This window comes from Anopheles coustani, chromosome 3, assembly GCF_943734705.1.
Source record: "Anopheles coustani chromosome 3, idAnoCousDA_361_x.2, whole genome shotgun sequence".
NCBI lineage: Eukaryota > Metazoa > Arthropoda > Insecta > Diptera > Culicidae > Anopheles > Anopheles coustani.
In genome coordinates, this window is record NC_071288.1 from 5,316,542 (window position 1) to 5,340,849 (window position 24,308).

The following is a 24,308-nucleotide window of genomic DNA, read 5'->3' on the forward strand; positions in this document are numbered from 1 at the left end:
GTGAAAGTCTTAGACAGTTCGTCCTTTTTCTCCACACAGTCGTAGTTGGTTTGGTTAACTAACACTGAGGCACTAAATTGAGAATTCCTTTTCTAGATGGTACACATGAGCAGTTCCCCGGAACTCGGATCCTTTCGCGCAGGCGTCCACTTTACATCATCGTAATAATACCGCGTGTACCATTCTTCACGGAGATTATTTTTCGCAAAACATTCTCGTAGCAAAGGAATTACTTACCTGGTTTACGATCCAATTTGTATACTGCTAATATTAACTCAGCGGCACACCAAACTATTGAACTATCTATAATACACGATATTAAATTTAGATAAAACTTGGAATACGACACGCGAACATGCCGAGTATCATAACAGGGCACAAAGAATTACCAAATCTCAATGTAACGTTTTCTTCGACGATGTCGTGTATCAATCACCGCAATGGTTTATGAACTAAATGCACAAACTATGATTGTAATAAAACTTTGTTTTTACAGTGTAGAATAGTTTCTATATCGTTCCTTTGCTTCAATCGTTCGTAGCGAGAAGAATTGGGTGAAATTGCTTTGCCAATGTTTACATTTAGTATTGGCAGAATCAGGATTCGGAAGATTCAAAGATTGAATCCCTAGACGGATTCCAAAGATTCGAATCCCATTTAGCGGATTCTAAAGAGTTGATTCGAATGGGACTCGATTCAGATATGATTTACTTAAGATTCAAATCAAATTGGTTTGTTTGGGAGTCGATTTGATTCGATTCTGACTTGATCCAAAACTATTTCGGTAGACTTAGTGCATTTCGCTCGCTGGATTCGCGCCTTTTTGGGGGGGAAAATGGGATTCTGATTTAGGGATTCGATGTACCCACCACTAGAATGAAGCCGCAGCATGCCAAACTGATATCAACTAGCTTTAAAAACCTTGGTCACTACTTGGAATGAAATAGCTGATTTGTTAATAACTTTTCAGTGCCTCATTTAGCAACAGACCTGTCCAATGAAAGGACAGATCAACAACTTTGTGGAAGTGAAAATTTATCACGAATTGTGTCAAATGGCGAAAACCTTCGAGATTATTTTAAAACTTGCATTGTTTATCTGCTGTTTTTGAGCAGCTGCTTGAGGTTCAAGCTGCTGAGTTGAACCAATTGTCAAAACAAAAATGTAAACACGTCATTTGTGTGGATTCGCAAATCAGATCCGATGCAGCAGGATTTTCTGAGCAGTAAGATTGGTTCAACAACAAGAATTACAAAATGGTAAGTAAGGCAATGAATCTGAAACCTGCCTGTGGTGTCTAACGACCATTGCTTTCGTTGCAGAGCGCAATATTTAACTTCCAAAGCCTCCTGTCGGTGCTGCTCCTGCTGATCTGCACTTGTACCTATCTACGTTCGCTGTTCCCTAGCATCATTGACCGAAATAAAAAAGGGTACGTATTTCGCAGCTTCGGTTTTCAAAGTAGAACACACATAATCGTCTATTTGTTTCAGAATGTTGGGATTGTTTTGGAAATTCGCACGAGTCGGCGAACGAAAATCTCCTTACGTGTCCGTGTGCTGTTTAGTTATGGCTGTCTCAATATTATTCTGGTCCTAGCAAGTATATCGTGCGAATGCTGTAACTCAAGTATCGAAGATGCATTTGAAGGAATAAATTATGTTACTCATAACTCGACTAAGAAAACATTGTTTAAATGAATCCTGGAAAAGCTACCGGCGAAACATATGCACTAAAATATTCGCTTGAATGCTAGATAACACCGGAAGTTTTCGGCAGAATTTGGAGTCGGGTTTTCTCACAGGTACGATAATTAGACTAAAAAGTGCATGAAATAACATAAGGTCAATAGTCGTATAGTACAGTTTTGTCGTAAAACATAAGGAATTGGCTCTTTTAGTTACAGTTTAGAATTGTGATCAAGGTTTTGTGAGTGGTTGAAGGTTGTTGTTCCAACCAACTGTCATGATGCACCACAGCAGTCCAACGCTGGCAACCCTTCCCGTAGCACAGCGATTTGTCAATTCCAATCGTGCCAGCAGTTCGCCTTCAAACAATAATATTGTGCTCCTCTGCATTGCTTTTCCAGCGAATAGTTTTCTATGTCGTCGTTGTGGTTGTCGTCGTTGTTTGATGTTCGTCATCCGACATCGTAGCAAGCAGCAGAGAACTTCGTCGTCGTAATAGGCGGATAGAGTATGTACGATTTGTGCAATCGGACCAGGAAGTGTCGTTCAGAAAAGAAGTAACAGCGCTAGAAAAGTGTCCACTGCTTTGTGCTGGAGTCTTTTGTGCAGCATACTGTGTGAAAAGTGAATTTGAATGGTGTGAGAGTCGCATTCCGTGATGACTATCAAGCCAGTGGTTAATCAAAAAAGTGCGAAAGAGGAAACGCAAGAGGGCACCTCCCAAAGTGTCCATGGTGTAGGCAATGCAGGTGTCCGAGCGGCGCACCGTAATGTGGTGCTAAATCAGCTGTCGTCATCGGAATCACAAGTAATTATCGAGATAGGCAGCTGGCTCAGGTGGTGCCAAGTGGTCCTCCCTTCACATCAGGGGGGAAACGATGGCACGACGATTGACCCCCGCCCCAGATGCGATGTGTTGGGACATGGACACTTGATAGAATTCATCAACATGCATGGTGACCTTTTTTTTTGATCTACTCTACAGGCTTTGCCGAGGGAAAAGCGGGGGCTTACGCCTCACAACTTCGACAATGAAAGCGTAGTCCGTCATCGCAGGAGCCCACACAAAAAGTAAGAACTCCATCAAACACACTGTTCCATTTGTCGCCGAAGCAATTAGTGCATGGCAGAAGGTTTTGATTTGTTGCGTATCAGCAGAAAACAAAAGAAAACAAATCCCTCACCTCCGCTGATGGCTAATGAACAGTTTCCCATCGAACGTAAAATCGTCAGTAAAAGCTTTGACAAAAGCAACAAAATCGATTTCTGATGCGAATGCGTCACGAATTTAGCGTAAAACTTTCGCATGTTCTTTTCATGTATGTAGTAGCCCGATGGAATGCTAAGCCCGATTGGCGACTCTCTCACTCCCTCTTACTTTCTTGAGCGGATCGGCCATCTTTGTGACATTCCTTTTCGGAATTCTCCTTCCCCATTAGCGCTGGTTTCGTTGGAGCACCTATGGTGTTCATTTTTTGGTTCAATAGCCAAATTACTGGAGGCAAAATCGATAGATGTCGACGTACGAAAGAACGTCCCAGATGTGTCGTGCGATTTTAATGCATATTGTTTCGCACGTCGGTGCTTTCCTGAGATGTACGTGAACGTCCCACAGCATCGCCGTGTCTTTATTTGGACCGCCGTGTTAGGAGGATCTGGCCACCTCCCCAATGTGCATTGTCTGTCGAATCGATCCTATTTTTAGTATTGACCTCTTCTATTTTCTATTGCATTCTGGCTTCTGGTTTGCTTGAGACATACAGACCTGCGGTAGCATGATTAATGGCTTTTGTTTATATTTGTTTCCCTTGGTTCGCCGCAACTCCATCTGGCTTTTTTGTCGAGGGCGATGGATTGGTAGCAGAAGTTTCCAAAATCTTCATTTTTTGCTTCAACATCTGTTGCAGGATTGGTCTTTTTCCGAACATAAAAAATGCATCTATGAATGTCATTCGTCTGTCAGGTGAATGTCATAATATGTATTAGTTCGACGAACCGAAGTAAACAAAATTACTACTTACCCGCCTCCCTCTCCACCCGTATGCCGTTACAAGAAATAGCAAGTAGTTTCAAGAACCACTGAAACAATTTTATTAATGCTTCGAAAGATCAAGATAGATAGGAAAAAAAATGTTTGATCGTAGAACCTGTTTGCGTATTTATCATAACCTAATTATTCGCCCACTTTCACCACAGCCTTGGGCGCCTAAAACGCGATCACTATCACAAACGGGAAAGCCGCGAGCGGGACAAGACTGCCGGCTCGCCCAGCTACCATCATCATGTGCTGCAACCGTCAGCTAGTGGTAAGACCTCTTCCTGCTCGAGCCCGCTGGCCGGGTCGGCGGGTGGCTGTCGTTCGCCAAAGGCCTCGCTTCAAGCGGCGGGCACTGGGAGCTCCCTTCTAAACGGCCACACAGGAGCGGTGGGTAATGTGGGAGCCTCCGGAGCAGATCTCAACGCCGTCATCGAGGAAGCCCTGTCCGGCTACAATAGTGGTGATGAACATATCGGCCAGAAGGATGCCCAGCTCACGCCGGACGAGTGGCAAAAGCGTGACGAGGCGTTCGCGAAGGTCCTCTCGGACCGCGGGTTCATCCTGCAGGAGATGGAGGAAGATGGGGCGTGTCTGTTTCGAGCGATTTCCTTGCAGGTCTACGGTGATCAGGATATGCACGAGGTGATCCGTCAGCAGACGATGGACTATATTGTAAGTGTGACCCCCAACGTGACCCCATTGCAATCAATCAAACCTAATCTAACCACTCTATGTTTCATTTACGCTTTTTCTCAGTACCAAAATCGTGAGTACTTCGCACAGTTCGTCACCGAAGACATTGCTGAGTACGTTAAGCGGAAACGGGCTAATCACGTTCACGGCAATCACATAGAAATTCAAGCAATGTCAGAAATGTACAATCGTTCCGTGGAGCTGTACTGCTACCAAAGTGGTAAGAATGTATTTTTTGTAAGAGAATCCCATAACTCAATTGTGAATAGTTATTTCTAGCATTAAAAGATCGTAGTAAATTAATTATTTAATACTGTAGTAATTTATTAACTCCTCCTCCTCTCATTTTGCAGAACCTATCAATATATTCAACTCGGATCAAATAAACAACGGTAACGAACCGCTCCGACTGTCGTACCAGCGCTGTTCGCACTACAACGCCATCGTCAACCCGTACAAAGCGTCCGTTGGCGTGGGTCTCGGGCTCGCCGGCTACCGGCCGGACGAGGGTGACATCAAGCAAGTGGCCGATGCGGTCCGCATGAGCGAAGAGCTCGAGATCGAGAAGACGATGTTCGAAGACAAGCTGAAAACGACCGACTGGGAGGCAACGAACGAGGCGATCGAGGAGCAGATCGCCCGTGAGTCTTACCTGCAGTGGTGCCGGGACAATATGCGCAACGGTGGTGCAGGGCGTGGAGGTAGTGGTGGTGGAGGAGTAGGCGGAGGAGGAGGTGGGGGTAGTAGTCAGAATATGAAAAGCACCAGCAGCACGATCACGTCGACCGAGATGATGGCGGCCTGCGCCAGTGGTTCACAGTCGTTTTCGGGCCATGGGGGCCTCATGCAAGCAGCTCAGCAACAGCAGACGGCATCATCCTATTTGCTCGAACTGCGCAAGTCGCCCTCGGCTACGTTGACGGCTGGTGGCGGTGGAGTTGGACTGGCCGGTGGTGATCGAGGAGCCTGCTCCTCTTCCAGCTCCAAGAACAGCTCGTTCGAGTTGGACTGCTCACCGCCCTCGCCGGCCCAGTGCAGCTCGCAGGACCCAACCGGAGGATGCGACGCCTCATATTCCATGCAACAGCAACAACAGCAGCAGTACTATTTTAGTACGGACGCCACCACCACCACCACCACCGCCACGAGCGCAAACACAAATACCGGTAATACCAGCAATAATACCATGACCTGCAGTGGTGAAGGAAATCGCCGTAAAAAACGGAACCTTAATTCCCCGTAAGTAGAGAACTGTACTTATTCGTGCATAATCTTTGTAGTGCTCTGTAAATCTATAAATTTTACCAATCCATGGATTATCATTTCTTTGCGCAGCATGCAAAGTAAGAAGCAAATGCCATTTGCTTTGTGAGGTAATTGTTCTACCGATGGTTTAGCGATGGAAACACAATAGTCCCGTGCTGATGAATTTATCAACTATAGAATAGTCCATTAATATATAGAAAACAGCACAAAGAACAATTCGTCATTTTTAGTCTTGTTCAATATTTGTTCCTCACAAAGCATTTGATTTTGCTTGGCCTGCTGTGACCTTAATTTTGTGGTGTAGCTGTTTGAGTTGGATTCAAGCACATTATTGCTGACTATCGTGCTGCTTTGCCTCAGAATGTTTGCTTTCTGCTTTCGCAAAGGGAAGATATATAATTCCATCGATCGTATTTAACCCCATTTTTCTCTATTTTCTAAAAAATCTGTTTCATTCTTTTTTAGAATCGAAAAGGCCATCAGTTGCGAAATGAAGAAATGCAAAGCGAACAGCAATCGGACGGCGAGTGCTTCAAGTAGTCCTCTACGACCCGAGAGTCCAGTCAAAGGTAGATCATTTTCTAAACTAAGTTAAGCCCATCCTAATCCCAAGTAATGATTCCTTTTATCGTTCGAATCCAAGACCAAATGACAAAAGCTTCGTCGCCACCGAGCACCTCGAGCAGCACGACGTCGACACAGGACAGCAATGGGGGCAGTGGTAGCGGTCTATCGACCCCGGCCAGCAGTACCTTGCAGCAGCAGCAGCAGCAGCAGCCACCACTTCAACCAACCCGCGACGAAACGCCCATGTCCGAGTTCTACCAATCTCTGCTGGAATCCTCCTATACCGACGATGGTAGTGAGTGTATTCCAACCAAACCACGCTTCACGGGAGGGTACAGATACTTAACCAAGCTTCCCTCTTTTGCGTTGACTCGCTTTCCTATCGCCAGGTTTTGGCCAGCTATCGGAACGGGAAATGATCCAGAAGGCGCTCGAAGAGTCGGCGATGGATTTCGTGAAACGCTGCGACGGCTCGAAAACCTTGCACGAGGATAAGTACGGCACGACGGACGAAGAGTACGATTCACCGTCCCCCTAGGGAGGTGCACAAAACCACACAGACACACACACACATACACTACGTTTTGTACATTTAGCTTTGTCAGTTAACGTTACTAAGGATGAAAGAAATAACAGGGACGATGCAGGACGAGCAGAGTCCTGCTTGTCTCGAACAGAATTTCCAGATTCCTAAAACACTCCTTCTCGTGTGTTGCGCGCTCTAACCGAGCCAGTTTGCCTCTTTAGACGCTTTTCTCATCGGCATCGGAAAGGAAAAGAAGAAAGAGGTTCAGCAGATAATCACGGACATAACCGGAAGGAGGAGTACACAGACAGAACACAGCGTAAGAAGTAAGCAATTTCAGCAGGGACACACCAAGTTCTATCGTATCGAAGTACCAACACGGCTCTAGTGGATTTAGCAATAGGGATTACACTTACGGTCATAAATTTAACATCAACATCTTTGCTTTTGGTTCTTTGTCGACCCACAACCAACGGTGGTATTAGTGCTTTGGCTGAAAAAAAAAATGTTTTGCGAGAAAAAAAGGCATGGTTTTATTATGTTTCGCTTATTTCCACAAACGTGCGCCCATTAGCCGGGCAACGTGTTGTGGTATCATCTTTCGCTGGCGTATAGAGTATGCACGATAAGTTGATAAGTTGTAGTGCCGTTTCGGGGTCTGTTCATTTCCTTCTTTTCCACTCTTTTTAACATAACCATAGCTATGAAAATGTTTTAAATTTTCTATGTAACGTTAGTGCGTTAAGGGAACGGTGAGGTATTTAAACGACATAGTGTACAGAGCTACAGCTGGCCGGGCCCCTTCGTTGCTTGTGTGTAGCAGAGAGCAGCAGGAAAAATAATCTGATGAATGTTGCATTTTCCAGCCGCAGGGAATTTCCAAACGTAATGTTTGTTCTAAGTGATGTAGGTGGTAAAGTTCGAAAAATACGGATATGATTGTGCAAACATTTTGATGTAATTTGGGTTCATCTATTCGGGCATGCAATTATTTGTTTTTCACTCTCTCTCCGCTACTAACACCCTTTGTAATAGTTTTACGAGCGTCGATTCTACTTTCATCGCATGGAACTGCAGCGTGATGGTGGCAATAGCAGGAAGCCGTTACTGGCACGATACGCACGCCCTTTCTTTTTGTTTCCTTCGTTTTATTCTGAAATGTTGCGTGCAGGCTAACGAATAGATGGAATATTATAAAGCATTCAAAATTTATACTAAAACGCCATGATGTGGGAAAACAACAAACAAACGAACAATATAAATATTATTGATAATACATGCAAGTGATCAATATAATTAAAACACCAGGGTTTACTTGTGTTCCATCCGAAATTGTTTTTAAATATGAGTCAACAAATGAATTTAATTTGTTAATCATGGTGTCAGCACGTGCTGATACTGTTGTGTTTTTTATGTTCTCTTTTTCGGTTATGTTTTATATGCAAACAATCGCTAGGTAAGTTTCATTTTGTTGGGTTTTTATTTATCTATTTTCACTTTCAATTCATTTTTAACTTAACCATACTGACTTGTGTGGGTGAGGACACGATCGGTTGAGGGATAAAAACATATAGGAAATGCGTGTGAAAAGTTCAATGCGGCGGAATTGACCCGCTAAATGATCGATCAAACAGAGGTGTCCATGCCGATCCCATCGATCCGGAAGGGGAGAGCAAAAGCAACAGTTTCAAAACGTAATGCCAAACATAACAAAGACGGAAATGCAAAAGCAGTGGGAAACGGTGAACCAAACTGTATCTGCTCCATTGCGAATGGTCCTCCTGGTCTGAGTTTCTTAGACAAAATCGAAACCGATGCCAAACTGGAAACCTTTCACGACCCGATCGCCTACTTCATATGAAAGCGGCTGGCAGTAGTTGAACTCGATGCGCGCCTTCTGGCCCATCCTCAGCGCAAGTCCGACACCGGCTGTGCTGCGAAGTTTATCTTAGAAGGAAGAGAAAGGGACATATAGTTTTTCGTCGAATGGTAATCAAAACACACTCGTCCTCGTCGTAAGCTTACCGGTTGTAAAGCTATTGCAAGTGCCTATATTGTAGAATGCATGGGTTCGGAAGAGGTTTCCGAACCCACCGAAGTACTGGTTGAACGGTAGCGGACTCCACAGGTGCAACCCGGTCGCCCAATAGGACTGGCAGCCGGCCGCAATACCGTCCCTCCGGGGACAGGCGCCGGCTAACTCGAATCCACGCAGCGACTGCGGGCCGCCGGGGAAAAACAGCTGATTGATCGGGAGCGCTTCCTTCTTTTTGTCGTGAAGTATCGTGCCAACGCGGCCACACAGCTGCAGGGACATACCGAGGAACAGTGGAACGTTCAGCTCGGCATGCAAATCCTGGCGCACGATTCCCAGCTGCGACAACCGGCTGCCGGTTAGTTCGGTCGTGCTTTTCACGAATGCACCGTTCGCCGGAAATACGTTATCGTCCCGACCATCAAACTGGCAGATGTAGCGGAAGGTCGAAGCTAACCGGGGACCACAGTGTTCGCGCACGAAAAAGGGCGTTTGTTTGTCTATCGCGAACAGTTCCTTCATGCCCAGCTCGTACTGGAGGCTGTTGTTGAATCGTAGCCCCGGGATCGCAAAGGAAAAGTCAAGTAACATGCCGTTGTCTTCGGTGCGGTACTTGGCCCACGGCGATGGTGATGAATGACGGAAAATGGTAATCGAGGTTCTGTGCAAAATTATCAACGAATAAATTAGAATAACAACGCCAGGGGGTCACTGTGGGGAAATTTTCTTACTCCGGTTCGTAATCACCGACGGCCGTATGAAGGTACGGTTTGGTGAGCTTCAGATTTAGCACACTGTTACGCACGTAACTATGGCTCCAGTTGAGGCTCAATCGTTCTCCCCGCCCAAATAAGTTCGGCGTGACCAGCTCTGTGGAAGAACATAAGAGGAATATCAGTTCTTATTCCGGACGGATGCTGTTTTCACCACGCCTTACCGGTCGTTGCAGCACCATCGTTTTGGCCAACTTCGACACCAACGCTGCCCGTGATCCGTGACAGTTCTTCGCCCTGAAACGCCACGGTGTATCCATTTGGTGATGCACCGTCACCCTTGCTGGTGTCGATCGAGATCCGCAGATTCTTATAGATTCCCAACCGGAGCAGCTCATCTTTCACGCTGAAATGGAAAACTGTGTAAAGCCGTCCGTTGTTCGAGAGTGGAAAACTATTCGCATACTTGGCCGTTTCGATGATGACATCCTGAAAATTGGTCGCTTTAAACAGGTGTCTTGCGGCACGCTGTACATAATCGTCGTACGTCCGGCTCAGGCCACCGATGTACACCCGATCTACGCGCGCTTTGAAACGGGTCAGATCCGGCTGCTTACGAGCCTCCGGTCCAGCGTCGGCCTGTTGGAACGCGGAATGAAGGGGGAAGAAACCAAATTACCAGCTGACCACCTTGCAGCGGAACAAACGGATTAGATGTGATCACCACTTGCCTTCGATGTACCGCCTCCCATCGTTGGAACGAACGTTATGTAATGATTGTGTGGCCGGTGGTCAGGTCGGGAAAACACTAACACGCACGGAACGTTCCGAAACCTTTCTCCACTATTTGCCGCAGGAAAACCACCAGAATGTTTCCTTCAAAGGTTCTATAAATGCACCATTCTGCACCATTCGGCAATCCAACAACAAACATGTATTTTTTTAGTGTTTGATTATTTCGATCCTTCAAACCGGTGTGTGAAAATTTGACAGTTCGCACTTATACCTTGGTCAAGTTGACCAAAGTCATTGAAGCCCGTTATTAGTAATTATTCAACATTTTGCTTCACAAAAGCATCATTAATATGGTAAATTAAACAATACAGACGATAAGCACACATATTTCGCAAGAAAGTCCATAGACTGACAAAAATCGTGTAAATTATACGCAAGAGAAATGTCACTCGTTTTCTACTATCCCACCTTGCCAAAAGCTTGCTTGGCGCAAAAACGCTTGGCGGTAAAAATAGACGAGATCTTCTATCGACACGTGATCTGACGGAGAATATTTTTTATGCCACAGCTTCAGTTGTAGATTTTGACGAGTGTTAGCAAAATCTTGTAGAAAATGTTAACTAAAATAATAAATTTACCTCCCCCCAAAGGCCCGATTTCATCTTCATATTGTAATTAGAACCGAATGACAAATTTACCTATAGTAACTTTCTTACAAGTTTAAGTGAAGAATGAAGTTAGCAAAAAACGACTCTATTTTCGCTGTGATAGCGATACTGCTCGCGTTATTATCGTCCAGAAAACAAAACCAAGCAGAAAGAAACAGAACCCAAACTCGCTTACTCTGTAATTCATACGAACTGAATTTATTTGAAAAGATACTTCAAAAAACAAAAAATACAAAACTTTACACTGAATCAATGCGTTGCGTCACACAAGATGATCGTCTGCGCCGGATTGAATGAGGAGAAATGTACGGGATGCATGAAGTGGACAAGTTGGGATGACAAAAAATATTAAAGAAATGATACTCAACGAGCCTAACATGTGTGTGGGTGGGGGGCGCAAACAAAGCTAAGCTAGAGAACACTACTGCTGCACACTAAATGCTGCCAAGTTTCCTTCATCCTATACTTTGCTCGGCTGACCGTTTTCTCCATTATTAGTTTTTTTTTTTTTGGTTTTGCACGTGCACTATTGTTTCTGGTTCTGCCGGGGGTCCTTTCCTTTGCCGTTGCGTCCTGCTAGATGCGTTGTTTTTGCTTCCTCTCCAGATAAATATATACTTCTAATATCACAAACTTGACTAATTGTTCATATACTGCTTGATATTGTTGCTTGACGGATGTACGGAGCGGGATGTGAGGATGGATTGGTGGCGGTTGGTTACGTTTATCTAATCGCGATGGGAGAAGGCTTGTGTAGAAGTAAAGAGTAAATGGAAATGGAGTAGCAGATTTACGGAAATAAAATAATAAACATATACTAAAGGAATTACTCGCACAACTTTTGTCGGTTGGATGTTTTGTTTGTTTGTTTGTTTGTTTGTTTGTTTCGTTAGGTTTAGTGTTTTCTTTTGTTTTTCTTCTTTTCACGATTCTTAGGATAAGAGCTTGCTGCCGAGCCGCTCAAAAGCTCGAAGATTAAGATGACGCTTGCCGGGAATGTCCCGAAAGCCGAAGGGATGAGGGGGAAGAGGCCGCTTAGTTCTTGGCCGGCTGCTCCGAGGACGTCTCGGTGGAAGCCTTAACTTCCGGATACTCGAGCTTTGCGCCCGGCTCGCAGGTGAAGGACGGGCAGCAGCTCGGGAACGGAGCAGTCTTGTTGGTCTTCTCGGTGTCCAGCTTGCACTTGTCGTTGGCCAGTGGCAGCGGTCCGCAGTCCTCAACCAGCTCCAGCAGACTGTTTTTTTTTTAGTGGGTGAGAATAATCGTGGGAATGAGAAAATGTATTTTCGGGTTTAAATTCCAGTTGGTTGACTTTGTCCGATGGGGTGGGCCCACGAACTTACCGTGGCTGAGCGTCGTCGGACAGGACGCAGGTGGAACGGCCGCAGAACGGAGTCAGCTCCCAGGACTGGCCTGGCTCGAAGGTGGCACACTTGGTCGAAGCGAAGCACATGCCGGGGAAATCTGAAGCGGCGAACAGAAGAGTAATGGAGAAAAACACCACATTAAATTTAATTTTATTCTTAACTTCCCGTGGGCCGAACGTTTAAAAACAAGGAACGAGAACATCTCGGAGCATCAACTCCAAGGGTAATAAATTCCCTTACAATGCATGCTTTCAAAATATGTGTATCCAAACTTCGCATACTGATGAGCGATACAAAACAGGTTCACTGGCGATGCGAATGGACTCTTGAAAGAACTTTAATTCTCCTTCTTCTTAAAGTGAAACAAAGTGGAACTCTGATCCGCGAAAACAAGAAAACAATTTAAAAGGGCATCTTCTTATTTAAGAACCAAACCAGCGCTTTTTTCTGCTCACCCGAGATTCGTGTCGGGTGAAACATCATAACATCATGGCTGTAAAAATCCCCTTTTTCGTTCGCATCGCATCGGAGAACAATAGTCGCCAAAGAAGAAAGCGAGTGCTTTTACGTCTCGAGTTCGAAAAGTGTACAGCTCGCAAAGTTAAGAGGCGCGAAAGCTTGTTTTGCAATCCGTGATATAATGTATGTTAATTTAAACCGCAAGCACCTTCACATCCCGTACGATATATATTAACCCCCAACTGGTTTTTTATTAGCTTTAAAAAAGAGTGACAGAAAAACCAAAACGACAAAAAGTTTTTGGTCACACAACGTCGCCCCCAAAAGTGCATGAGTCACCGACGCCAAACGAAGAAGGAGAGCCTTTCGTACCGTGACCACCACAAAAAAAAACTTGGTAAGGAAAAGAAGCAATAAATCCTACCAGGCCCCGCGCGACCAAACAATTCCTCAAAAAACAGTGAAGCAAACTGGCGAACAGTGACAGCAATTTATTTATTTTTCGCTTGTTTTCGCCATTTACGGTGTGTGGTAGGCGGTATCCGTCCTACGGACAACCTTTTGCGGATCTTTCATCTTCGAGATGTGCTGCTGCTCGTGAGGGGGGATGGTGGAAAGTAATTGCATAATTCTTCCGCCATGTCTGGGTTCGTGGCACTTTCGCGGGGATGGCCCGCTCGATCACGTAATGGGTAAGGGATACGATTTTGGGACGACTTCTGCCATTTTTTTTTCTCTTTTCAATTTCGTTTCCTTCCAGAACTGGTTCCCGCTGGATGTGTTCGCTTGTGCATGCTTTTACGAGACGAGCGTCTAGCGAATGGCTGCAATTACAGCAACCGGAACGACAAAGTTGTTTCCGAACGGATGCATTCACTGCCGGTACCGTCGGTGAAGGTGCACTAATAAAACCATATTATGTAAACCAATGCTCGCGAAGTGCGAGCCACGGCGATGGTCAACCGTTTACGATCGCGTCCCTTCATTCCCTTCACTTTGCTTCGATCGCGTCACGAGCAATTCCCTCTCACTTGAAGCTGCCCTTTAATCATACCATTCGTCAATGATCGTTCATGTTTAGAATGTGTTGTGTTTCCATTAATGTGCATCTAATTTGACTTGCGGTGAGTCATGGACTCCAGGGACCAGGCAGAGCTCGTAAAAGCAATCGTGGTGTGGTCAGAAAGGCACGAATACGGCTGCTGCTTCTACTACGAACCCTCGGCTCGGTGGCTAGAGACGATGCGGTGAAAATTGTCGTTTTTCACGCTTGGCATAGCAAATTAGCACGAGCACATCGGAGAGTGTGGTTTGGATTTGCCTCCATTCCAGTCACCTTGACAGTGGCCCCTGCTTGTGACGACCCCGCCGGACTTGGACACTCGATCACCATCAGTATTACTCGTCATCACCATCATGATCATCATCGCTGTTGCTTTGTTTTCCTGATGTTAATGAATTCGCAAAACCGTTGCCGTTTGCCCGTTTTCCGTGTGGCCCTTGGAATGGATGGCAAAACCCTTTCGTTAGCACAATCGACCGAAGTTTCCAGAATGGAATTGTACGTGCATTTGTTTATCCATCCAATCATCAATTGATGATGTCTCTTATATGATGTCATTTTTGTGTAAAAAGATGCTTGAAATGGTCGCTTATATGTATCACCGGATAGCAAGTCGAGAGCGGATGGTTTCCACCTTCACTTCCACGTTGTTGCTGGTAAAATTAAATGCAACAACCACGCTGGTCAATGCGATTTTTTAAGGAAGCTTGCAGAATATCGCCCACGATTTCACTCCAAAATGGAAACAATGGACCTAATTGAGCGGAAGCAGGAAATGGAAAAACCGACATACCAAATGCTAAGGTTTTTAGTAAGACATTCGAAAGTGAAAGGAAATGCCATTCGCTCACGGCCCATTACCAGTTTTGCACTAGACAACGTGTGGGTGAACAAAATTTTAAACATTTTTTTTTATACTTAGTTCGAAGTTTCTAAACTATCTGGGTATGAACCTTTAAAAACGCTGCAAGAGTCTGCTGGATTTACTTGTGATTTATCCAACATAGGAAATGTTGATTTATGAATTAAATTTCCATTCTAGTTAAGTTGATGCAGGGAATTCAAATTTCAAATCAATCAAATAAATTCCGAAGCTATAAACCTACCCATTGTTTGCTAAATTAGCATTCCCAGATGGGTATCATAAACCTAACTAACTAATAACTACTTAAGGTTTGCATATACCCATGGACGTCCATGAAACTCGCAAAAACATACATGTGAAACATAAGCCCTTTTCCAAGGGAACCTTCAACCGACGACGATGCACCGATGATCGATGATGAACTGCTGCTGCCGGGTGACACTGAATGTTGATGATGATGATTCGTTGGCAGGGAGTTGGCTTTTGCGGACAATGGTAAGCAATTACTGAACTGAGAGAACTGAAAAACCTCCCTCCGAACCGCGGTGCGCGCAAGATGTGCCCACGGAAACCGGGCTGTTGACAGAGGAAACCAACCGAGTCCGAGTGGGAGGTGGCGCATTTCGGGGCTACCCTTTTATTTTCAGTGTCAATGCGTAACGGTTATGCTAAGCGTGGGCACGGTGCATGAAACACGAACAGTAGAAAAAAAAACCTCCCCCTGTATTATGCCGTGCGATGTCAAACGGAAACGGAACCATGACCTGTTTAGTGCATAATCACACTGGAAAAGTCGGCTTTTAATCCACGGGTTTTCGGTCAAAATGAAGCTTGCTGAAACGAAGCTTCTAGAGGCGGAATAATGATTTTCTTGGTTTGGTTGCCCTAGAGCAACTAACGCGTTTATGGAGTCGACAGTTTAACCGTAGGCACGTGCTAATGTCACGGATCGTGTACTTTATGTTGTTTTTTAAAATTGTGATTGGAATTAGTTTTTACTGCCAAAGTGGTCTATTCTAACTTTCTAAAACTAACTCATTTGTAAACGTGTTTTGTTTTCGTCCGTCGCATTCTGAAGGTGACACTGACCATCATGGTATACGATCGAATCGGATTTTCTCGATCACACCCCGAGTCGAACGCAATTTTCCCCGCCGTCAAGGAGGGGACACACTTTGTTACACTTCATTACGATCATTAAAATCGTTCTTCATCTCGGTTCGGCTAGAGCATGATGGAGGTGTCCTTTAGTTTTCTTCATGGCGCTGCTTGTAGTGGGCTTTCCTAATCACAGCGCCACCATATGCTTAGCAAACCCCGGTGTCTCGGACACTGGTTTGGCAATGAGCGAAAGAAATCGAAACCGAAATCGAAAGGGGAAGGGACCCTCGTCGCCGCCGTTGTCGGACGCTTAAAGACATAACCGGTTGGCCGCAGCGGTTCAATGCCAACTGCACTTTACGGGGGCTGGCGGGCTGTTAGCTGCATGGCCTGTTAGCGGACCGAGAGTTGCTCTTAATACCTTATCCTGTTGTGCCCAAGAAGCGGTACATTAAAGGTGACGCATTGGGCTGCCATAGCAACGCTTAGGCTACTAGCTTGACGTCTACTTGATGTGATGTGTTTTTTTTGCTGCAGCGCAGTTTGTTTGCCACAAATAACACGCCTCCTCTAATTGATCTAGAACCGTAAAAGAACGCCCCGTTGGAACGTGTTTCCCCGGTGCTGAACCGGTGCTGAAAGTTTGCCGAAGTTTGAAAGGGACCAGTAATACTAGGTAATCAAGAAACGGTTCCCAGAGAGTGTGCTACCGCCGTGTGGGCAGGGCGTTTAAATTGTTGAAACGCAGACCGCGTCCGTTCGCGTCATCGCCAATTGCTCAATCCCGTATGGTAGGAAAAACAGGTGTGTGACTGCACACACCTTTGGTAAGCAATGGCGCGGCATGTTAGTACCACACCGACCGAAATGCTGATCGAAAACGCTTCACACGAAATGGGGACATAACCTACAACGCGGCCAGATTTCTATGACCCATGGGTTGGACTGGGGGTTATCGGTAACTTCAACCGTCGTTGACACTCACGCACTACATTCCGATACTAAACATACCCCTAAGGGTAGTGGCCAAGAAGCTCAGGTAGTTCTCACTTGCCACCTCAATTACTTCACTCGATTACGGAACACGGAACAGTTCCATTTCGCTGCGGGAACCAGTTCAGTAAATGGTTTCCCATTATAACTAGTCATAATCTATCGGATGATCACTTGAGGCTTAAGCAAAGAGCTTGCCAAACAGTGCCGACTACTACATTTTGCACCGGTCCGGACCCAAAAGGTGTGCCTCTACCGAATGAAGAAGGAGCCCGCCCATGATGCTGCAATTGGACTTGGTGTGCAAACACTGGTGTGCAGGTACGCTAGAAGTTGCAGCAATAGGATACACGTACGCCCCGGCAGCAGGGCTTGGCATTTCAGTCCGGCAAATCAATTCACCAATTGCGGCATTACCGAAGCGTCACACATTCCGTTCGAGTGTTCCGTATCTGGTGGAAACAATGCGCCACACTTCATACACACACACGCCGTACGATTCTTCTTGGCGTTGCCTAACCTACTCCTCCAAGGTGCCAAGAGGTGAGGCCTTCGGTAATGAGCCAACTGATCGCCTTGGTGGATGAGCAACGATGGCAGCATCGAAATGTTCCAACCCCCCCGTACAAGCGCCTTGATCAATGCAATCCGTTCTCGGCGGATGGTCTGCTAGTCCGACGCACGCCAATATGGCCTCTGCAGCGTAAGTACCGGAATGTGACGAAACGATTTCCGATCCCTTTAAGTCACTCCTTGGTACGCAGTACGCAACAATGGTACCACGTTTCGAACGATTCGATTGTTGTTGGCGTTCGGGGAGACACCCGGATACACTTACCTCGCAAGACGTCGGCAGGGATGAGTCGCTTGTAGGTCTTGCCACCCTCGGCCTCAGTCTCCTTGGCGGGGGCCTCGTCGGCGGCATAGACGTAGCAGAAGCTGAGCGCCAGCACGGCAACAACGGTGAACGAACGCATCTTGGGTGTTTAGGTAGGAAGTTGACTTTCTATATCGGAAGAGAAAAAAATAGATCGTTGAGATTCCTACAAACGTTAGGGGAGATGTAGAAAGAGGCAGTTTCCTTCCGGTGCGTGCAGCACTTAATTAAATTCAACTAGTATCAACTTTCCACGGACAAACAATTAGTTCAACTTGTATTTTACGTTGCTTAACGACTGGGTAAACTAAATTCGTTTCCTTTTTCAACGCACTTGCACGTAAGTTTAAACTGACTTTCCAGACTGGCGAAGTTCCAGACACAAATTCGAGATACAGTTCTCGTCACGTATCGCCTATTGCTACAATGTATCACTCCAGAAAAGAAATGAATGTACTGTGATCGTTGGAAGTACGTCTCCACGTGCAGAGTTCACGCCACACAATGCCTACTGCGATGTTGATCCATCTGTATTTCGCTTCGTTTATTTCATTTTATTGTTTTGTTGTTGGTATCCTGTACAAGATCCTACTCGTGCGATCTGTCCTATCTGTACGCTGGAACGAATCGACTCGGTCCACTTCGCCATGTGTATCTGGAACATGCCAGGCGGTATCAGCGGCAACCGGCAGCACCCGGAGCTCGGAGTTTGTGTGTCAGATCCAATTTTCTAATAAAACATAATCAACGTAACACACCGGCGATCCCGGTCGAATGGACAACCGGCGGTACTGCTCAAGTAAAAGAACCCTTCTAGAGATCGCGATACGACGCACATTCAACCGGTCAACGTCACTTAGTTTAAAGTGGAAAGACCATCGCACTTTAAGGTTTTGCTGTTCGGAAGCAACACACTGATCACGCACTTTTCTTTTCCATTTGAAACAACCGTCTGCACTACTGACCTGAAGTTAGGAAACAAAGTTCCGGTGACTTTGGCTGGCTTGGTTCGGGTGTTGGTTCCGGCAAAATCCGAGAGCTCAAAGAGCAGACGAACGCACTCACGTACGGTTGGACGACGAATGGCGCTGGCCGTGTGCGAGATTCGCTATTTCTTGCTTTTCTGCGCGTGACCCACCGTAAGCAACAGGCCGCCCCTCCTTCCTCCCGCCGAACCGCTCTCTTCGCCATGTGAGCGAGAAAGAGCACGGCGTTGGTGCTGCCGGGGTTCGGTCGCTGACAGAGACGCCCGATCTGCACTTTGACTCTGCCGTCCGCCGGGGATTCGGGTTGCGCGCGAGTTGCGTTACTTGAAGTGTGCGGATGCTGGTGGGGGATAGCACACCATGTATAGTAGACGTTGGCTGGCGAGTAGTCACCGCGACTTCGAGTAAAAGAAGAAAAACATCAAGAGTACCCAGCGAATAATAATAATTACAACCCTTACCTTCCTCCTTTTACCCCTGCCAAAAGGCGAGAGCTTTTCGGATTGCAGCCGCAGTGAAAGTCGCCCGTGGTGCACCGCTTTTTTATCGCTTTTGGCGGACGACTTTAGTGGTCCGCTATTCTACCGGGTGCTGTTGTTGTCGTTGTTGCTGATGGCGGACCTATGTCGAGTCAGCACCAAAGCAAATTTCGCGGTAAATGTCTTCCAAGTTGCTGGTCTTCCGACTTCCATTGAATGTTCCAAGGATTCTATCGGCTACTATGATATGGGGGATCTCTTCGAGGAGATTCTCCTTTGAACAATCAAGCCGGCAGCAAATAAGTCCTACTTGGATGAGTGTAGTCCTTTGAAGATGTTTGGAACATAGCCGGATAGTAATCGCGATTTTACGCGTGATGAGTTGTGATCGAGTTTTTCCATTTGTGGCGTTGAAGATTTGTACCTCTTGATCGTTCGTGCATCTATAGGGGAAAGTTTCGACAGCATTTAATGGAATTAAACATTTTAAAAATAAAGATCAGTAAGCTTAATGTACCGGGCCATAGCATATAGTATCTAGATGCCGATGGAAGCTGGAGGCCAAGCGTTAAATCTTTCTATTTTCAACTCGACCTCGGTGAGAGTGCGCCAAACCATCTCGAACATTTATAGCGTTGATGGAGGGAAATGGTCCGAAACGGCAACCAAAAACAACAGCAAAATAAGTCTCCATCGACCACGTGAACCCCCTCCTACGGGTCTCTCCATTTTCCTTCGCACTGCTCTTCTTGCTTCACGTTTCTTCAAGCTCGACTCGAACTCCTTCCAACTCTCGGGATCGGTTTTCGAGAAAAATCTATCCACCTCAGACTGCGCTACCATTCGCTTCCTTTTACCGGGGACCGCTGTCCTGGTCGGACGGTCGGACGCCGATCAGACCTATACTTAGTCGATGCAGTCCAAGCGGTGCGCTTAGTGTATTCGTAACAACGCCATCGCGGGCTCGTCGGCGCATTCGTGGTCGATCGCGATCGAATGTCGCTGCATGGGACATTGGGCTTTTGGAGCCGTCGTGCGCGTGCGTGTGTCGTATCGGTTGCATTGGCGGGCGCGCCACCCTGGCACAAATACCACGGGCCCAACCAACGTCCGTCTGCGGTGTTGGAGTTTTTTGCTTCTGTCCAGCGCTAATTTCTTGATTAGCCGCCTGCGGTCTGGAAATCGATTGGTCGTTCGAACTTGCCTTAGTGCCGTGCCCGCGACAGGAGGAAGTCTTCGTCGCAGCCACATTCGCCGGTCGGACCTGGTCTTAATTGGTCATAAAAATGTAGCAGGTATGAATGCTATGGTTTCAACACCTCCCTCAACCCGCTGCTAGTCGATCTTTTGGGAGGGTATAAACCTTGCTCCGTGTTACGTCCTTGCCACTCGATCTTTCGATGATGCGTAACGAAGCCTTTGTTTGGCCAAGCAATTCAAACCTAGCCCTGCCTGCGTCAAAAACAAGAATGAATCATAAAATATCTCCGCTGCATCACGTCCGGGCAAATAACAAATAACAAAAACTGGAGCATGATTAAACCTGGCTTCTTCCGCGTCAATAATGACGAGTTTAAAGTTTAAAGTTCCGACAATTATTCGATGGTTGCATTCTATTCGGCATGTGTGTTCCATTTGAGGCAGCTTTATTTCTGTAATTTCGTGCCGATCAAGTTCCTGGGAAACGGTAGTCATCGCTTTTCGATTTTTTTTTTTTAGTTTTCAATATCAACCCATACCGGAAACGTGCTGCCGGCACTGGTGGAACTCGTGGGAGATTTTCCAAACCGCTCGCTAAATCAATGAGCTAGCACGAAGGTTGAAATGATAGCCACGGAACGTTCAACGATACGAAAGCCAACGTTGCAACCGATGGAAACAGCCCCCACCAGTGGGAAATGGAGGCGAAGCAAGGGGAGCTGCGAGGGTGTTGACCGAAGGACTGATCAAACTGCTGGCGCTGGATCGGATCTTCTAATCTATGAAGATCTACGAATCGAGGTTAGGGCGGTGCTTTGATGAACCGTGCCAGTTTTGACATTGGACGACGAACGGCATGCAAAAACGAATATCAAATTTCCACAGTGCTTTTAATTGGACTGTTAATCAATCCCCTTGAGGCTGGTGCGGTAAAAAAGGTGCGTGCCGGGAATCTTAAAAGTAAGATGCAAAAGGTAATCAGTTTATGGTATAAAGGGTAATGTTCCTGCCAGATCGTGGGGTGGGTAGAGATGATTGCATTTGGATAGTGATGGAAATTGCAGATCAAACATCTGAAAGGAGGTGGCATTGGTTTATAATCGGCCTACAAATATAGCACCACTGGTCGTATAAATTAATGCCTTAACACAACATATCGTTTTACGTTTCTGATTAATTGCTTTTTTGTTTAAGGATTTTTGGCTAAGGATCGAACCTCGATTGAACATTCTATGACATTCTTACGGCGGTCACGTGTTATAACTTTTGATGAAATAGGGATTTTTCTGTGGTTTAACTACAAATGTATAAAAAAATGTATCCGACGTTAGAAAGTTGGCGATTAAAATGTTCATGCTGTGCCTTGCACTTTCCGGACCGGTGTCTTTCCCTCGCGGATGGTTTTTTGGCACAATCTGTCTATTTACCATAATTAATGATTTATCTTCGTATTCTCCAACCACCTCCAAATGGTACAATAGTGAGAATGGTGGCGGAATGGTGGGCAAAACAAAGAGAAACGTTCAAGTAGTGGAGAAAAAATCAACACGCAACGAAAAACTACGTCCGCACGTTCGGCCCCAGAAAGGCACACCATTTTATCCAACTCCTTTCGGCCAGATCGGCTGGGATGTGGGAAAGGGGTTGTCTTCTGGTGAAAAACAAAACAGATAAAAAAAATAAGACTGGGAAACTGAAAACATTCATTGGGGCCGCGAAAGCAAAATCCGGACCCAACCCAACCGTGACAGTGTCGTGGATTTCGCTTGGCGGAACCGAAGAAGCCCCCAGCGCAACAATGGGTTTTGCGAATGAGAAAATTTTGCATAGAATGGCACTGATGATTAGCCGGGTTTTCCCCCGTCCCGGGGTGTTTACGATCGTTTCATGAGCGGGTTTAAATACCGTATCCAAGATTTAAACGATCCTTCCTTTACTGCCCTAGAAAATATTTGAACGGGAGTTTTCTAATATTAACCGGCAGATTTGGTTTGTGCCTTCGGCGTGTTCTTCTAACGGAAGGAAAAAAAATAAATAATTGCCAAACCAAACAACTTCGAACTACTGAGGAACAACCTTTGATTACAATTGAATGTGTGTAACGCATTGTAAGGGAAAACTTCTTGTCGGAACCATGTACGGCTTGGTTCGGCAAGGGCAAACATGACGTAGAAACGTTGAACATTTCCCTATGGCGCTCAATGTATGACCTTACGGTAGTGGGGCGGGGTGTGATAATGAAAACCCATACGAGCGAGAGAAAAGTTTCCCACCTTTTCCCTGTCTAGGCCACCATGCCAGATGCCGGAAACCTGTGCAACGTTTGTTCGCACAACAAACTTACACTGGAAGGTGACAAGTTTTCTTCAGCGAAAGACGTCATTCCGGTCGGTTGCACGTGGAATTGGTCGATTGCCGTTATTTGATGGCATTTAAAACAATTCTTGTCTTGACGTTCATTTAGGTTTACCAAAACACCTACCGCAATGGTAAAATTTCAATTTAAGATATCGGAAGAAGCTCAACAAAGAATAGACACCAAAATAACATTAAAGATTATTAACCAACAATAAACAATGTCGTCCTTCGCCGTCTATTGTACCGGAAATGAAGAAACCGTCATAAATATGGTATTAAAGTCGCATTGAGGCTTGATTTCAGCTGCGAATCGCTCGTTATCTCGGTTGCGTAGTACCGATCGGTCGGATCGGCTTTTCGGAAGGGTTGTCGGATTACGACGCGCGCGCAGAAGCGACCGGACAGCTTCTCGATGATCCACGGTGACGCTCTTACAGCTTGCACAACTGCAATTGCCACAACCGGCAATTGGGCTGCAAAAACCAGTCGTTACTTCGCGAGAAGGCTCTTGGCAGATGTTACCGGGGTTGCAGTGGGCGGTTCAGGTTTACCGTTGAAGCTCTCCGGGAAGGTCAGAGGAACACAAAGAAAGAACACTGCAGTGTGTGCACGGCCGTGCTTTCATGCGATGGCCTAAAAGGTGGCGACGCGTTTTGTCACGTGATGCGTGACCAAAACGTAGGCATCACCACACCAATTTCCAGTCGGTGGCCCCCCCGAGGGCACTGCTGGCCGAACTGGTCCGCTCAGGGACAGGAAAACCCCAATCTTCCCTCGCTGAAGGCGACGGCTCCGAAAAGACGTCAATCCCGGGTGCCGTTGGCGATGGGGTCCTCGTTACCGGGAAGTGGGCTGGGGTTCCCGACACACCCCTCATCCCCAAACCGCAACAACCCCCGGGACGTTGTCGCTCGCGTTCCCTTCTTTTGTTGTCCCCATACTGTCCGTGTTTTTAAAATGTCAGTAGACGCTGGCATGTGATAGGTTTTGTAACCGGTGCGTCAGACCGGTGCGGCGGTGTTTGCACTGGTTGTAGGTACATGACGTACCGGCGATCCGGCCTCCCCGAAAAAGTCAACGGAAAACTTGTTCCGCGCACAAATTCACCTCGGCTCAGTAAAAACTGGCTTTGAAGCTTGTTTGGCCGCCAAATTAAAAGGCAACGGTGTGGTCGTTAAATGATTTATGTGACTCATTTTCTTGTCTTCGTTTTACTCTCGCTAAAACGTGTACATTTTACCATTGGCCAATAAAGCATGAACATGAAGATACAGCTAAAAGACATAAGGTTAAGTTTCATTCAGAAATTTAATACTATGTTACACACTGCACCTTGTTGTAATAATGTCTAATGTATCAAAATAAACCTTGCATTTGAAATGTTAAGTTGAAATACAAAAATTAAACGCTGCACTCATCGCTCCAATGTAAAGCTTCTGCGTTATGCGCCTCTGTATAGTCTACTCACCGACATCGTGGTCCTCGATCAAAGCAGTCTGATTTCCTGGGTTTCCCTTTCCTGGATCCCTTTATGGATACACATCAAAGTAAACTGAAAGTTTATTTTTGACACAAAAACCATTGAAGGGAAAATATTTTCTTACCTATTTATGCCATCGATTTAGAACAAT

General features: G+C 46.0%; 4 protein-coding genes across 5 annotated transcripts; 2 read left to right on the forward strand and 2 right to left on the reverse strand.

The window, feature by feature from the left end:
* Nucleotides 1-1,022: 1,022 nt before the first annotated feature.
* LOC131261248 (protein kish-A) lies at nucleotides 1,023-1,677 on the forward strand. Its single transcript, XM_058263232.1, has 3 exons — nucleotides 1,023-1,259; nucleotides 1,323-1,432; nucleotides 1,494-1,677. The coding sequence occupies exons 1-3, from the start codon at nucleotides 1,257-1,259 to the stop codon at nucleotides 1,597-1,599; spliced, it is 219 nt and encodes a 72-aa protein (XP_058119215.1). The 5' UTR covers nucleotides 1,023-1,256; the 3' UTR covers nucleotides 1,600-1,677.
* Nucleotides 1,678-2,067: 390 nt separating this feature from the next.
* On the forward strand, nucleotides 2,068-7,916 carry LOC131261233 (OTU domain-containing protein 5-A). 2 transcript variants are annotated; one of them, XM_058263211.1, is made up of 8 exons: nucleotides 2,068-2,496; nucleotides 2,674-2,759; nucleotides 3,885-4,398; nucleotides 4,483-4,639; nucleotides 4,773-5,658; nucleotides 6,151-6,254; nucleotides 6,329-6,547; nucleotides 6,642-7,916. In XM_058263211.1, the coding sequence occupies exons 1-8, from the start codon at nucleotides 2,347-2,349 to the stop codon at nucleotides 6,788-6,790; spliced, it is 2,265 nt and encodes a 754-aa protein (XP_058119194.1). In that variant the 5' UTR covers nucleotides 2,068-2,346; the 3' UTR covers nucleotides 6,791-7,916. The 2 variants fall into 2 exon arrangements, with proteins under 2 accessions (XP_058119194.1, XP_058119195.1); XM_058263212.1 differs by having other exon boundaries at nucleotides 6,329-6,544.
* Nucleotides 7,917-8,254: 338 nt separating this feature from the next.
* LOC131261239 (SAM50-like protein CG7639) lies at nucleotides 8,255-10,455 on the reverse strand. Its single transcript, XM_058263221.1, has 6 exons — nucleotides 10,258-10,455; nucleotides 9,993-10,165; nucleotides 9,751-9,932; nucleotides 9,545-9,683; nucleotides 8,804-9,474; nucleotides 8,255-8,725 (listed from the first exon to the last, which is right to left on the reverse strand). The coding sequence occupies exons 1-6, from the start codon at nucleotides 10,276-10,278 to the stop codon at nucleotides 8,574-8,576; spliced, it is 1,338 nt and encodes a 445-aa protein (XP_058119204.1). The 5' UTR covers nucleotides 10,279-10,455; the 3' UTR covers nucleotides 8,255-8,573.
* Nucleotides 10,456-11,100: 645 nt separating this feature from the next.
* Nucleotides 11,101-18,726, reverse strand: LOC131261246 (uncharacterized). The gene is made up of 4 exons (XM_058263229.1): nucleotides 18,620-18,726; nucleotides 17,616-17,783; nucleotides 12,273-12,393; nucleotides 11,101-12,163 (listed from the first exon to the last, which is right to left on the reverse strand). The coding sequence occupies exons 2-4, from the start codon at nucleotides 17,752-17,754 to the stop codon at nucleotides 11,965-11,967; spliced, it is 459 nt and encodes a 152-aa protein (XP_058119212.1). The 5' UTR covers nucleotides 17,755-17,783; nucleotides 18,620-18,726; the 3' UTR covers nucleotides 11,101-11,964.
* Nucleotides 18,727-24,308: the final 5,582 nt, after the last annotated feature.

Coding starts and splice junctions, on each gene's coding strand:
- LOC131261248 (XM_058263232.1), top strand. Junction 1,433..1,493: donor ATTGACCGAAATAAAAAAGG/GTACGTATTTCG, acceptor TATTTGTTTCAG/AATGTTGGGATTGTTTTGGA.
- LOC131261233 (XM_058263211.1), top strand. CDS start 2,347: ATGACTATCAAGCCAGTGGTTAATCAAAAAAGTGCGAAAGAGGAAACG. Junction 2,497..2,673: donor TGTCGTCATCGGAATCACAA/GTAATTATCGAG, acceptor TCTACTCTACAG/GCTTTGCCGAGGGAAAAGCG. Junction 6,255..6,328: donor ACCCGAGAGTCCAGTCAAAG/GTAGATCATTTT, acceptor TTCGAATCCAAG/ACCAAATGACAAAAGCTTCG.
- LOC131261239 (XM_058263221.1), bottom strand. CDS start 10,278: ATGGGAGGCGGTACATCGAAG. Junction 9,684..9,750: donor CGATGGTGCTGCAACGACCG/GTAAGGCGTGGT, acceptor GTTCTTCCACAG/AGCTGGTCACGCCGAACTTA. Junction 8,726..8,803: donor TTGCAATAGCTTTACAACCG/GTAAGCTTACGA, acceptor CTTCCTTCTAAG/ATAAACTTCGCAGCACAGCC.
- LOC131261246 (XM_058263229.1), bottom strand. CDS start 17,754: ATGCGTTCGTTCACCGTTGTTGCCGTGCTGGCGCTCAGCTTCTGCTAC. Junction 12,394..17,615: donor CCCTGCCGACGTCTTGCGAG/GTAAGTGTATCC, acceptor TCGCCGCTTCAG/ATTTCCCCGGCATGTGCTTC. Junction 12,164..12,272: donor TCCGACGACGCTCAGCCACG/GTAAGTTCGTGG, acceptor AAAAAAAAACAG/TCTGCTGGAGCTGGTTGAGG.